The sequence below is a fragment of the Chiloscyllium punctatum genome, chromosome 44 (assembly GCF_047496795.1).
Source record: "Chiloscyllium punctatum isolate Juve2018m chromosome 44, sChiPun1.3, whole genome shotgun sequence".
Taxonomy (NCBI): Eukaryota; Metazoa; Chordata; class Chondrichthyes; order Orectolobiformes; family Hemiscylliidae; genus Chiloscyllium; species Chiloscyllium punctatum.
Window position 1 is genome coordinate 4,162,229 of NC_092782.1, and position 14,256 is coordinate 4,176,484.

General features: G+C 37.1%; 1 protein-coding gene across 1 annotated transcript in view; it reads right to left on the reverse strand.

Moving 5' to 3' along the window:
• Positions 1-14,256, reverse strand: part of lrrk2 (leucine-rich repeat kinase 2) — a 152,884-nt gene that overhangs the window by 49,462 nt on the left and 89,166 nt on the right. The window contains exons 24-28 of the mRNA XM_072562122.1: positions 13,919-14,163; positions 10,647-10,795; positions 7,097-7,190; positions 1,680-1,866; positions 1,271-1,452 (exon numbers count right to left, since the gene is read on the reverse strand). Of these exons, the coding sequence (XP_072418223.1) occupies positions 1,271-1,452; positions 1,680-1,866; positions 7,097-7,190; positions 10,647-10,795; positions 13,919-14,163 (857 nt within the window). The remainder of the gene's footprint in view (positions 1-1,270; positions 1,453-1,679; positions 1,867-7,096; positions 7,191-10,646; positions 10,796-13,918; positions 14,164-14,256) is intronic.

The following is a 14,256-nucleotide window of genomic DNA, read 5'->3' on the forward strand; positions in this document are numbered from 1 at the left end:
GTTTTTAGACAACTATACATGAGGTATCACAGCCATTTCTTCAACACTCAGACCAAAACCTGAGCCAATATTCTTTAATGGAGAACCAGGGTTCTTAATACAAAATCTACACATCTACTCTGACTGCAGACTGGCAACATGTTCCATTGCACTGTGACTAGAAAATAGTGATCAAATTAACTTCTACAAAGTTTTGACTTTGTATGGAATTGTACTGAATGAATGTAAAGTAGTGCAAGCTAGCAAGCATCCTAGAAACAGAAGCAGTCTCTCCTTCAAGGTGTAGTAATGTAATAGTCCAGTCACTTTATACCCAAGTGAAACAATAACATAATTGGTCTTTTAGTTTCATATTTCACACACTTCCAAGTCTCAATAAACACAAAACTATGTCACGTAATTTTCAAACAGTATTGAGATACAAAATCTACCTGAGGGAACGCACTGGAAATCAAACCCAGCTATTCTCAGTGTCATCACAAAGCTAAACTTTCTTAAAAAAGTACACAATTCCCAATTCTTCTATAGGTTTGCAAGAGAAACATGATGACAGATAACCTGAGACCTTCTATAAGTGTACCAATACAATAATACAATCCAGCACAGGAACAGGCCTTTCAGTCCACCGGGTCTGTATAACTTCCTAATCCTTATTTAGATTCCTTACTTATTGTGATTAAATATCACAACTTATATCAACCACTGAAGGAAAGACAAATTGATTATCTTCAGATTTAAAGGGGATTTTGACTGCATATAACAGAGACAGCACCTGAATTGCTGGAGTCCTGATTTGACACTTCTCTGTATCTTGTTCCCAGCTGCAAGCTATTCAGTTACATGAGAACCAATCACACTGCTGTTGGCAGGCACAAGACCTTAATCATCGATAACTGGTCACTAGTCCATAGACTTGTTGTTACCAACCAAAGCCCCATCTGAATACAGAACCCTTGCCTCTGCGACCTAATCATCATTTCCCTTTTCAAGTAGCTGTTGAGATGATGCTTGCAGTAAATGTCAGATTATTTGCTTTTGAAAATACTCAGAAAGAAGAGTCATACAGCACAGAAACAGGCCCTTCAGTCTAACTCGTCCATGACAATCTTTTAAAACCTGATTTAAATTTTTTTTTTCTCATTTCAGACCATGATTTTTAAAAACATAAAACTAAAAGACAAGGTTTTTATAACACCTGCATAAACTCCTTTCAATTACCAGAAATTAGCACAAAACATAGTTGTGTTTTGAAGGAAGTAAAGTTTGTCACCTTATGATATCTTTTGTTTTGCTGCCCACAGGTTTTAAATCCAAATCCAGAAACAGCCCTTGTAGTTCAAGCTCCCACAACTTATGCAGCTTCCCCATTTCATTTGGCAAGGATTTCAAGTCAGAGTTATTACTCAAGAGTAATGATGTCATGTTTTCTAGCAGACCAATTTGAGGAGGTAGCTGAAAGCAACAGAAAGTCCAAATTAAATTGCAACTGAAGCCTTGATATATCTGAATAGAAAATCAATTAAACCTAAACATTTCAAAAACATGAATGTGGACAACTGTAGCAAGGCACATTTTTAAAAAAAATTTTCTTTTACATTTCTGACATGCTAGAAAGATTTTTAGAAAGCTTCAATAATTAATTAATTAACAATGCATTAACATAAAATTCAAAATTTCACCTCCTTCAATTTGTTATTAGTGAGATTCAGCTTTTCTAGTCTTGACCATTTATTCACTCCTTCACTCAAATCCAAAACACTGATTTGGTTATGGCTGAATATCAGCTCCCTTAAACTTGAAGACTCCCAATGTAAAGGCCCAGGAAGCTCGGATATGTTGTTGTGACTTAGGTTTACACTCCTTAAACTAGAAAGAAAATAAAGATAACACACATCATTTGCTAAAAATAAACTAAATTTATGGTAGTTAATTGCAAGACAGCAAAAACAGGACTAATTATTTAATTTACTGAATTCCTAAATATTCATATGTGCTTTCAGACTCCCTTCAAAACATTGAGCTTAATTCAATTATGCATCATTAAATATCCACAGTTTAAACCCAGCACTCATTCTATACAGTACATGGAAATTATTAAAAGGCTGCATAATAGTGCCATCAGTCATAACACCAAAGAGGGAATTACTAAACTTGTTGTTTCAAAACTTTTATAGCTTTCCCTTCTCACCCTAAACCCATGCCCTCTAGTTCTGGGCTCCCCCACACCAGGGAAAAGATTTTGTCTATTTATCCTATCCATGCCCCTCATGCCTGCATTTTTCCATTATTTAATCAATGCTATTTAGAATGCCAACAGAACAATGCATGAGTTAACATAATTTCAGCTTCACAACTAATGTATTATTTACATAAACTCAGAAATTTCATAGAGTCACACAACACGGAACACCCTCCAATCCAACAGTCCACATCCTCAAACAAAACTAGTTTCATTTACCTGCATTTGGCCCATATCCCTCTAAACCTTTCCTATTCATGAACTTATCCAAAAGCCTTTTCAACAGTGTAACTGTACCTGTATCTATCACTTCACCTGGTAGTTCATTTCACATATGAACCACTGTCTGTGTAAAAAGAATTGCCCCTCATGTTCTTTTTAAATCCTTCTCCTCTCACCTTAAAAATATGCCCCCTGGTTTTGAACTCCACCACCTTAGGGAAAAGACTCTTGTCATTCACCTTATCTATGCCATGCATAACTTTATAAACCTCAATAAGGTCACCTTTCAACCTCCTATGCTCCACTGACAAAGTCCCAGCCTTTCCTTATAACTCAAACCCTCCAATCCGAGCAATATCCTGGTAAATCTTTTCTGAACCCTGTCCAGTTTAATAATATCCTTCCTATAAAAGGCAATCAGAACTGCATACAGCATACCAGAGGAGGCCTCACCAACATCCCGTGCAACCTCAACATGAGCGCCTAACTCCTATAATCATAGGTCTGAGAAATGAAGGCCAGCATGTAAACGCTTCGTTAACTACCCTGTCTACCTGTGACACAAATTTCAAAGAGTACCTCACATTTATTCAAATTAAACTCCACCTACTAAGCCTCAGCCCATTGACTCAATTGATCAAGATCTCTTTGTAATCTTAGATATAACTTTCTTCACTGTCCACTATAACTACCAATTTTGGTGTCATTTGCAAATTTGCTAACCATGCCTCCTATATTCTCATCTAAATTATTTATACAAATAACAAACTACAGTTGAACCAGCACCTATTCCTGAGGAATACCGCTGGTCACAGGCTTCCAGTCCAAGAAACAACTCACCATCGCCACCCTCTGTTACCTACCATAAAGCCAATTTTGAATCCAATTTGCAAGCTCACCCTAAATCCAATGTGACCTAACTTTACTAATTAATTTGCCATGCAGCATCTTGTCAAAGACTTTACAAAAGTTTAAGTAATCAAAGTCTACTGCTCTAGCCTCGATCTTTTTGATTGCTTCAATTAAAAAAATTCTAGTTCGTGAGACACAATTTCTCTCATACATGCTATTTAATAAATTCTTGCCTCTCCAAATGCACGTACATCCCATCTTTCAAACTCACCTCCAACAATTTACCCAACACTGATGTAAGATTCACAAGTCTATAGTTTCCAGACTTCTCTTTACAGCCTTTCTTAACTCTGGCCCAACATTAGCCGCCACCCCATCCTCCGGTACTTCACCCATATTTACAGATGATACAAATATCTCTGCAACTAGCCCTGCAATTTCATCCCTAGCTTCCTGCAACTTGATCAGTTTCTGGAGATTAATCTACCTTTGTATTTTCTAAGACTTCCTGCACGTATATTCTGTAATGTGAACTGTTTTCGAAACATCAATACATGGAATTTGAGAACATAATACAAAACGTTGAACTTCAGGATTTGGACCCACTTGATACAATTGGGAAAATTCATCAATACAAATAAAATAATATAGAGTTCTTTCTCAACAGTAAAAAAAAACTGACATGGAATATTCATTTAATATCTCTCCAAATTCCTGCCTGAGATTCAACACAAAGACAACCTTGTTGATCTCGAAAAGGCCCTGCTCTCTCTCTAGTTGCTCCCATGCTCTTAATATACTTGTAAAATCTTTGTGGATAATTTTCACCCTCATTTGCCAAAGCTTTAGATTAGATTCCCTACAGTGTGGAAACAGGCCCTTCAGCCCACCCAGTCCACACTGACCCTCCAAAGAGTAACCCACCCAGACCCATTTCCCTCTGACTAATGCACCTAACACTGTGGGCAATTTAGCATGGCCAATTCACCTGACCGGCACATCTTTGGACTGTGGGAGGAAACCAGAGCACCCAGAGGCAACCCATGCAGACACGGGGAAAATGTGCAAGCTCCACACAGACAGTCACCTGAGGCTGGAACCGAACGTGGGATCCTGGTGCTGTGAGGCAGCAGTGCTAACCACTGAGCCACCATATAGGTGAAGCTATCTCATATCCCCTCCCTTGCCTTCCTGATTACATTCTTAATAATGCCCCTGTAGTATTTATAGTCTTGAAGAGATTCAATTGATTCCAGTTATCTATTTCTAATATATGATTACTTTTTAAAAATTCTTATTATTTCAGAAGTGCTTACCAATGCAGTTGGGTCATTTGAAATACGTGCATCAACAAGTTAACAGTAGGAAAGATTTTCCACAAAGATAACCAGAGAATATTATCAAAAATATTAATTGTGCACAATGAGTCAAAAGCAATGGAAGTTCATCAACTTCCATGATCCTCAAGCTGGTTAGGTCACTGAGCTGTTCAGCATGGAAACAGACGCTTTGGTGTAAATCATTCATGCTGACTAGATATTCCAAGTTAGTCAAGTCCCATTTGCCAGCATTTAAAGCACCGTATCTCTCTAAACTATTTATATTTATATAGCCATCCAGATGTCTTTTAATTGTCATAATTGTACCAGCCTCCACCACTTCCTCTGGCAATATTTGAAGCATTTCACAGCAGGTGTGACACTAACAATGGTGGCACCAGGTTAAGGATTTGGATTGGAAGCCAGAGGAGGGAATGGGCAATGAAAATAGGGAAAACATGAGCAAATTGGAAACAATGTGGCGAGTTTTAAGGAAATACACCCAGTTATCAGGGAAATATTTCATATTGCCAATAGTATACAGGAGCATAGCATAGAGGGGTGAGCAAACTATGGCGCGGCCAAGGGAATTAAAGCAACAACATCACCTGTAATGCTCAGTGCTGTATAAGGTTGGAGGGGGAAACAGTGATAGCAGAAAAGACTGTTTAGAACAAGCACTGGAATTTGAGAACACAATACAAAACATTCAACCTCAGGATTTGGGTCCACTTGATACAATTGGGAAAATTCATCAATACAAATAGAATAATATAGAGTTGTTTAAATATTTGAAGTTCCCAAATATTGTTACATCATTTATTTTTGATGATGTTACACTGAAAACATTCCTGGAATCTAAATTCCCTGCGAGAGTTGCAGTGACTCATCGGCAGTAGCACATAAAATTATGAAGTGGGAAGGTCTAATTGAAGGAAGGGAAAAACCCAAGCCGCAGGTATCTACGAAACTGCAGGTTGTTGAAATTAAGCTATATAAATGAATTTTCAACAGAACCTGGCTCAATCTAAGTTTTTATATATCAGATTTTGCAACTTTGTATTATGTTACAAATTACATTTTTAAAAGAAGTATACAGCTGATGAACTGTGTCTGTTGATACTGAGTGGTAGCTTCGATATGCAAAATATTTGGCTGGGTCATTTTCAACCAATTAATAGTTTATGATTAATATCATTGAGCAAATCAGCACGGTTAATTTCATTGACTGCTATTTGACATAATTAGACAAGCGTGGCATTTGACATTTGCAACACATTGCGGTTATCTAAAATAAAATCATCTTGGGAGCCCTCTTTGGAACAGTCAGTGTCCCTATATATGGAACAGGAGACCAAGGTTCAAGTCCCACCAGCTCCAGACATGTGTGGTAACATTTCTGAACAGATTCATTAGAAAATATCAAATAGATGGTCACACTTGAAGACTGTGGCAGAGGCAATATTTTCAATCGTGTAATAGATCTGACTATTAGAACCAGGCAGTAATACAAAGAAAGCAGATTTTCTTTTAGAAATCACCGTTTTTGCAACAGTGGTTGTAATAGAAGCCCAAGGCAAGGATACCTGCTGTAAGTAACTCACCTCCTGACTCTCTAAGCCTGTCCACTAACTACAAGGCACAATTTACAAGTATGATGGAATACTACCCTCTTGCCTGGATGAGTACAGCTCTTACATCGAAGAAGCTCGACATATCCAACTCGCTTGACTGGCATTGCATCCACAAACATTCACTCCCTCCACCACTAATGCTCAGGAGCATCAGTATGTATCAACTATAAGATACATTGCAGAAATACACCAAGATTTCTTAGACAGCACTTTCCAAATCTAGGGTCACATTCATTGCGAAGAACAAGGGCAGGAATACATGGGACAACACAGCCTGTAAGTTCCCCTTAAAGCCACTCACCATCATAACTTGGAAATGTATCATCTTTCCTTCAATGCCACTGGGTCAAAAGTCTGGAACACCTTCCCCAACAGCATTGTGGGTGAACCTACACCAATACACAGCAGTGGTTCAAGACGACATTTCACTACCACCTTCTCAAAGGCAACTAGATATAGGTAACAAGCACTGGCACAGCCAGCAATGCCTAGATCATACAGACCTTTGATTATTTACAATGGAGCAGAATGCAAGAAGAATGAATCTCATTTTAGTGAAGACTGTAAGGACAGTTGATGTGGAACGTGGAAAAAAAATGTTACTGTGGGGAATACACTTCAGAGATCAGGTATTGTTCATACATAGTAATGAGATGCTGCTGCTGCCAAGTCTGCAAATGTTTTGCTCGAGTTAGAAGCACTTGATGTGAAACATCAGGTCATAAAAATTTTGACACTCGAGGATAATATCCCCCATTCTAATGAACACATACATTCATTCATGCATTCAAAAATGATATAAAGCAAAGCTGATAGACAATGGCACATACTGTTGAAGCTTAAGAACTGCTTCGGGAACTCTGTCAAACTTGTTGCTGGCTAAATCAATTGTAGTGATCTTTGATGGCAAACCTGGCAACGTACCTGTTAAAATGAAATAGACAATTAGAAAACCACAGAACAAAAGTTACTAGGCTGAATTTTATTTGTCAGTGATGCAGAATCCAAACCCAAGTGAAACAAAAATAATAAAGCTCAACAGGGAGGAAAGTCGAATTTAAAACATTTTCAAGTCCAAAGAAGGAATAAAAGTTAATTTTCTTAAGATGCAACATTGTTGTGAATTGTTATTGAAATAATCTTGTTTATGTTCAACAAATTAAAATTGCAAGATCATTGGAGAAATAAGGTATATGCTGATTTTAAAACATAACCACTAAAACTACACTGACAACAGTTTAATTAAACTAAAATGACCAATTATGTCTGCAAAGTCCAGCTGAATACAGTAGTCTTCAAGGAATGTAAACTTCTATTGTGGATTCTTTCCTCCATTCAATGAATAAAATTTCTAAATTTGAAATTCCAGACAACAAAAACATTTGAAGTTTATTCTCTCAACAAGCATCTTGCAAGTTGCTTCCACTATAATTCGTAGAAGTACTTTCATAACAGGGTAATTCCACAACAAATGTGGAAATATCCATTTCCTAGTTAATCTGAGGTATAGCAGTCAGTTTCTTGATCATTTCAAATTACACTCAAAGACTTTTAAAACGTTCTTATTTGTGTCACAGGCATACAAAAATGCAACAGATGTTTTAAAGCCTCCTCACAGACCTGAAGTGAGCATTATCAGTTAAACAAACTAAAGGGAAGGGAGTGTGCAAAGAGTTTAATGTGAGGCCTACTTTCAGTGCCTTTTCTTAAACTTGCACAAATCATCATGAAGACTTGAGCTGTACTGAAAATCATTTGCCTTAAGATACTTCAAACTTTGGTGTTGGTTATCCACACAAAAAGCACAAAACATTCAACAGAAATTTTACATACCCCTCATTAAGAAATTTGTTGAGAAGCTAAAAACATACGAAAAAGAGCAGAAATCTGATCTCCCTAAGACTTTTCAAAGTGCTTTCAAGTGTATCTTCAAACAAACCTCCCCATTTACAAGTGGTTGATTTTCTATTTTTGACAGAAGGCTGAAATATAAAAAGCTGTAGGAAATAAAGGCAGCAGAATAGCTTTGAGGACATGTTAGCTTTAGCTCATTGGTAGCATTATTAACTCTGAATCAAAGATGTAGAGCTCAATTTTCCTGAAAATCAGTTATGCATCAATCTTGGTAAGTTTCATGGAATATCTCCCTTCATGAGTCCTCACAACTTGTCTCATGCAATCTAATACTACAGAACTCATTCAATATAGACAACCCTCATACAATCCTTCCCTCAACAGTGGTGCAATGCTTAATGCTGGGGACTGCCAGCATTCACAATGTAGGCATCATATTTAAATTCCACCATGCTGCCACCTTGGACTGAAGTCACCACCTCAGTCGGTGCAGTGTTCACAGATGAGAGAAATGCACAGCAACACTGCAAAAAAGTTAATGGATACATTCTACCATCTTCTCTCTGCTACCTCAAACTCACTCACTCACTCTGGCACTGCATCCACAAAGGTTCATAGACTACCACTCACAATATTGCATACAACATCTTTTCTTAATGGCATTCAACCTTACCCATCCCAAAAACTTTCCTGCCCTCTGCACTTCCTACGTACTGAATTGCGTTACCTTTCCTAACCGTTAAAGGAAAAAGAAATCCTTGACTGACCAGAATTCACCCTCGAATGATCAAATATGATAAACTAGCTGGCTGTCTGTGCTAAAAGGCAAGGCAGAGATGAGAGTGTTCAAGTGGATGCAAAATGAGTGAACACAAAGAAAGCAAGCTGAGAGACCCATGTTTTGACATGTTCCAATGCACCAGGTGGATGCCTCTCCTTGTGGACAAAATAGTCAGCCTACAGTGTCAGTGAGCTCCGACGTTTAATACTGAAGTGCCGAATTACATTAAAGTTGAGTCCCAAAAGTGCCATGATGAGGTGAGAAGACTGGTGCTATGCTAACATCAACTTCCATGGACAGAGGGTGCAAGCAATCACTGCCCTTGGAGTGTGACTGAGGTGTAGGGGAATATTGGTCAAGATCGAGGCTCAGAGACGATACTAGTGAGCTACAACCAGCAGATACTCACTCTGACATTCATCTTGGGATTTGTTGGCATGAAATTTCTCTCCACTGGGAAAATAGCAGCCTGCATTTAAATTAACTGAGATTAGACAATAATGGGATGCTATTTGTTCATTCAGGCCCTCACTGCTCATGAGGGAGCTTCTCATCCAACCATGAAAACCTTGGGTGGAAAACTGGACTACTTTTTCCTTGATTTTGAGAATTTAATTTTACATACTCATCATATTTTTCACAACTGACTTGTCATTGCTCACGTCATTCAGATGCTGGGAAAATCCATGTACATAAAACTTGTGCACATATAAGATGATGCTTTAGTGTGGAACATAGGTATTATTTCATAGCAGAGTTTTTTTCTTTTAGATGGGACACTACAATCAAATTCTGTCTGCTATCACTGGTGGATGTAAAAGATCGCATGGCATTATTGGAAGGAAGATACTCACTCCTGCACCCTGTTCAATATTTATTCTCCAACCAATGTCATTAAAAATAAAACTGTCTGGTTATCATCTCATTACTGTTGGTGGTTTGCAAGTTCTTTCTATGGAACTCAAGGCTGCAAAACCTTCCAGCTGTCTCTAATGAATGATTTTGGTGGATTCTTTTGATTTGATTCCATTCAGCCTGAACTACAAACAGAAGTTACTGTTACTTTTTTTGTTAGAATCAACTACTTCATACAATCAATTCACAGAAGACAGAAACAGTACCTCTCTTCCAACCTTAATTTCCAAACTAAATCTGTGATTACAGGTTGGCACACGACTGTAATTTCTCTAATCTTCCTAAAATCTCAAAGTAAGGAATGTTCGACTTATCATAAAAGCAAAGCACAACTCCTGTCAAGTCGCTAGAAGAGCCATAATGCAAAACTCACAAGGGCTTCAGAATAGCAGAAGGAATTCAGACAGCTTTGAGCTTATATTTCTCAGCTAAGAAGTCAATCTTTTAAGGTCTGGACAAAGTCGATAGAAACTTTCCCATTAATGGAAAGGCAGAGAACCAAAAGGCACAGACACAGATTTAAAACAATGAGCAAAATAATCAATATAGATATGAAGAAAACCTTTTTTTTAAAGCAATGTGAGGTTACAGTCTGGAAGGCACTCCTGAAAGGGTGTTGGATTGATAGACACAGTCACAGTTTTCAAAAGGACATTGGAATAAACATGGAATGGAAAAATAAATTACAGGAAAGAACTATGGAATGGGACAAGCTAAACTGCTCTTGAAGAAAGTTGGCAACATTGCAAATGGTCACTTCTGTGCTGTAACTAACCAGCCTATAACTCTATAACCTTTAATCTTTGGAACCTATTTATCAATATACTTACTGAGGTGATTCTCTGAGATTCTGAATGTGTCTAGCTTTGAGCATTGCATCAGAAATGTGTCCAGAATGTTAGGAATGCAGTTTTGACTAAGATCTAGTAGATTAAGCTCAGTCAAACACAACGAAGATACAATTGTCCTCATTTTATTTCTAAAATGGAGAGAAAAAAGAATCCAAAGTAAATTTAAAGCAAGTTTCTGAATCTACAAAATAAAACATTAAGATATTAGTTCCATGTTAAACATTGACTATGGAATAAAACCCAGCAATTGACTGCCATGAATATCCATTTGGTTGGTGAATACCTTTTAGGGAAAGAATAGTTTTCTTCGTCCGGCCTATGTAATTCCAGACCTACTCAATGTTACTCTATGTTAACCCAATGTTAAATCATATCAAATCAATGATCTGAATTCAATCTCAAACAATTCTAGAAATTCTTAAAGTATGGATGGGGTGGAGGATTAGTCCACAATCATAAATTTTATTGCCTTCATGAATTTACTTCCTTGATTTCCACTTCGGAATTTATTTGAAATAAATGAATGACATATTTTGATACTGGAGCCACATGGAATTCAGTGCTATCTCTGAGGGAGTTTTTTTTCTCATGATTGAATTAGTAATATGATCCCATTGACAGTGAAGGGAAACCTCTGACCTGAGCAAGAATATGAAATCTTATACAAAATACAAGAGTCTTTTTTTATCTTATTCTATTACAAAACAGTATTTATTAATCCATTTTAGTTTGGGGCAGCCTAGATCTGGTTTATAATGGACAACTGGTTTACAATGTGGAATTATGCCAATAGCATGGGTTTACTTTGCACAACGTTTGAGGTTATCACAAGGACTTTCAGTCTCAACCACTGGTTGCCCTCAGTTAAACCACCACCAGTTGTCTCTCTAGCATGAGTGCAGCACTACAGTCTGGTAGGACATTGGTGACTTTACCTTTTTAAGGCTTAGATATTCTGTCAAGGCCACCATTTATTACTAATCCCTAATGGCCCAAACTAAGTGGCTTGTTAGATTATTTATATGGCTATTAACAGTCAACCACATTGATGCACATCTAAATGACACAGGCCAGACTAAGTCAAGTCTGCAGCTTTCTTTCGGAAAGAGTATTGGTCAGCCAAATAGCTATGCAAAAAAATCAGTTGTTGGCTTTTACTCAATATTAAATAAATTAATTTTAAAGTTCTCCAGCTATGGCGATGGGATCTGAACTCGTCTCGGATTCATTCCTTTTACATTTTTTGCTGTATATATCGACCTGTATTCAATAATACAACAACATAGACATTGAAAATCAACAAATAAGGTTAATCTGAATTAGGCTAATGTTGCCTGATTAATGTTAGTTCTTTTAACCAATACAACATTGACTTGATTGCAACTGATTTACCAACACATCCATCTTTAAGGTTTTCTTCAGGCAGATCAAATTTTCGATACAGCTTCCAATTATTTTCAACATGGATTGAATTAGGAAATAACTTAAAATTGGTAGAATAGAGTACACTGGTTAGAAAATAACTAAATCATATGTCAAAATGAAAAACTGTGAAATAAAAATGAAAACGAGAATAATGGAGAACAGAAGCATCACAGCTTGTGACATCAAGTCAGGCTATCCTGTGGTTAGTTTAGTGGAAACGGTCATTCAGCAAACATTGGAAGCATATTTCTTCCAAACCACTTCTTTTAAAAAGGCCATTCTTGGATCACAACACTTATTGGATTATTGATCTGAATTAGGTAGTTAAGGTCTGAAAAGCAAACAGACTTCCTTCCCAGAGGTGAACAATTCATCAGTCATCTACTCCAGCATTAAAGGAGTCCTATGTTTCTATGTAACTTAACACTGAAGCATGAGGTAACAGATGGATCTAAATTACAGGTTAAGCTCAGCAAATACAGAGTGAACTCAAACTGCAGAGATGTGTGAATGTAAAGCTTTTGATTTCGAAAAATCTAAGTGGAAGGGATGATAATTTTGCCACATTCAGAAACAAACTTTGCACAAATGCTTAGAAAAGTTCGTACAAGTTGTTAACAGCTTCCAAAATGCTGACAGCTCAAGCAATCTCATTCAACTGATAAAGCTCAATGTCTGAGACCACAGTTTCATGGCAATTAATCATGGGCATTCTTTTGTATGATTTCATGTTTTAGGATTATTAGTCATGCTTTGGGTTCACATTTCATAGTTCAGTTTGTTGTCTGTCAAAAGTGAAATCCAAGGCCTCCCCCATGACACAGTGAGTTAGTTTCTATGCTTGCAGTTGGAAACAAAATTGTCATGACCTAACCTGCATATCTCACCAACATTCCATTAAATGTATTTATTGCCAAAAACAGTAAATATGACAAATGAGATGTAACATACCAAAATGCACTGAAAGTTTACACTTCAGGTTCCATCCAGAGCAAAACAGTGGTGTCAATAATTGGATGTAATATCAGTTAAATCTAACTTTATTGTATTGGGCCTTTTCAATCCTAACTCATCATATGCAGCAAGCAAACATATCAAATGCTTGAATTCCTTTGATTCCTGACAATACACAAAATCTTATAGGGCTTATTGGGTGGCAAATTACTATTCTTTCCAGTGACAAAATACTAATCGCCATGAAATTCAGTGTAAATGTGGCATTGCACATTCAGCTGAGTAAACTGCTATTTGGCTTGAAACGATGACATTACATTTACACTATATTAATTTAGTACTATAACTCAGTATTTATTTTGATCATTTCTTTGGAATCACAGCCTATAGTCAGTAGACAATGTACTGTCAGCTTATTGGACTCGATTCAATAATTACACAAAACTGTTCAGGTTTTTTATATCAATGCCCGGCTCTTCATCAAACACTGCAGTTGTTTCCCATCATCACTCACACACCCCCATTAACTCATCTTCCTAGTCATCACCTGGGAAGCTAAACAGCTGATGAGCATTTCACAAACATTATTAAGAACATGGTGGGATCTAACAGCAACCTTGAGAGAATTTCAGAGTGCATCCTTCAACCCAACTTCCTGCTTATGACACATTTCCACTCCTTTCGTGAATTCCAGAGCCACTTTCAAGTTATATCAAGCATATGTTTTGCTTTGTGAGTTGGCCTTTCACTTATAATTACATTGTTAGTGCTGGAGAGAACTTAAGCAGTTACTGTACTTAAATAACTAACAATCTTATTGGCAATAATCACAGTATGACTTAGCATACAGAATAGTCTCTCTAAAAACTTACCCTTTAAGTAATAGTTCCTCTAATTTTTCTGTGGCTTTATCAAGAGACTCTGGAAAGGAGGAGAGTTGATTTTGCGACAAATTCAATTTTTTCAGGGTTGGGCACGTGGAGTTCAAGATTAGAGAATGGCCAATGCTGTTCCTGGAGATATCAAGGGATGTAATAGACTGCATTTCCAGTACACATGTTGGAAAAGTAGTAAACTTGTTATTACTGATATCCAAATCTGTCAGACACCTGAGAATCTAAGAGTAAAAATATAATAGCATTAGAATATAAAAATAATAAATCTTTCATCAAATCATAAATCCCGATCAGTTTTCTCCATTACATTGCAT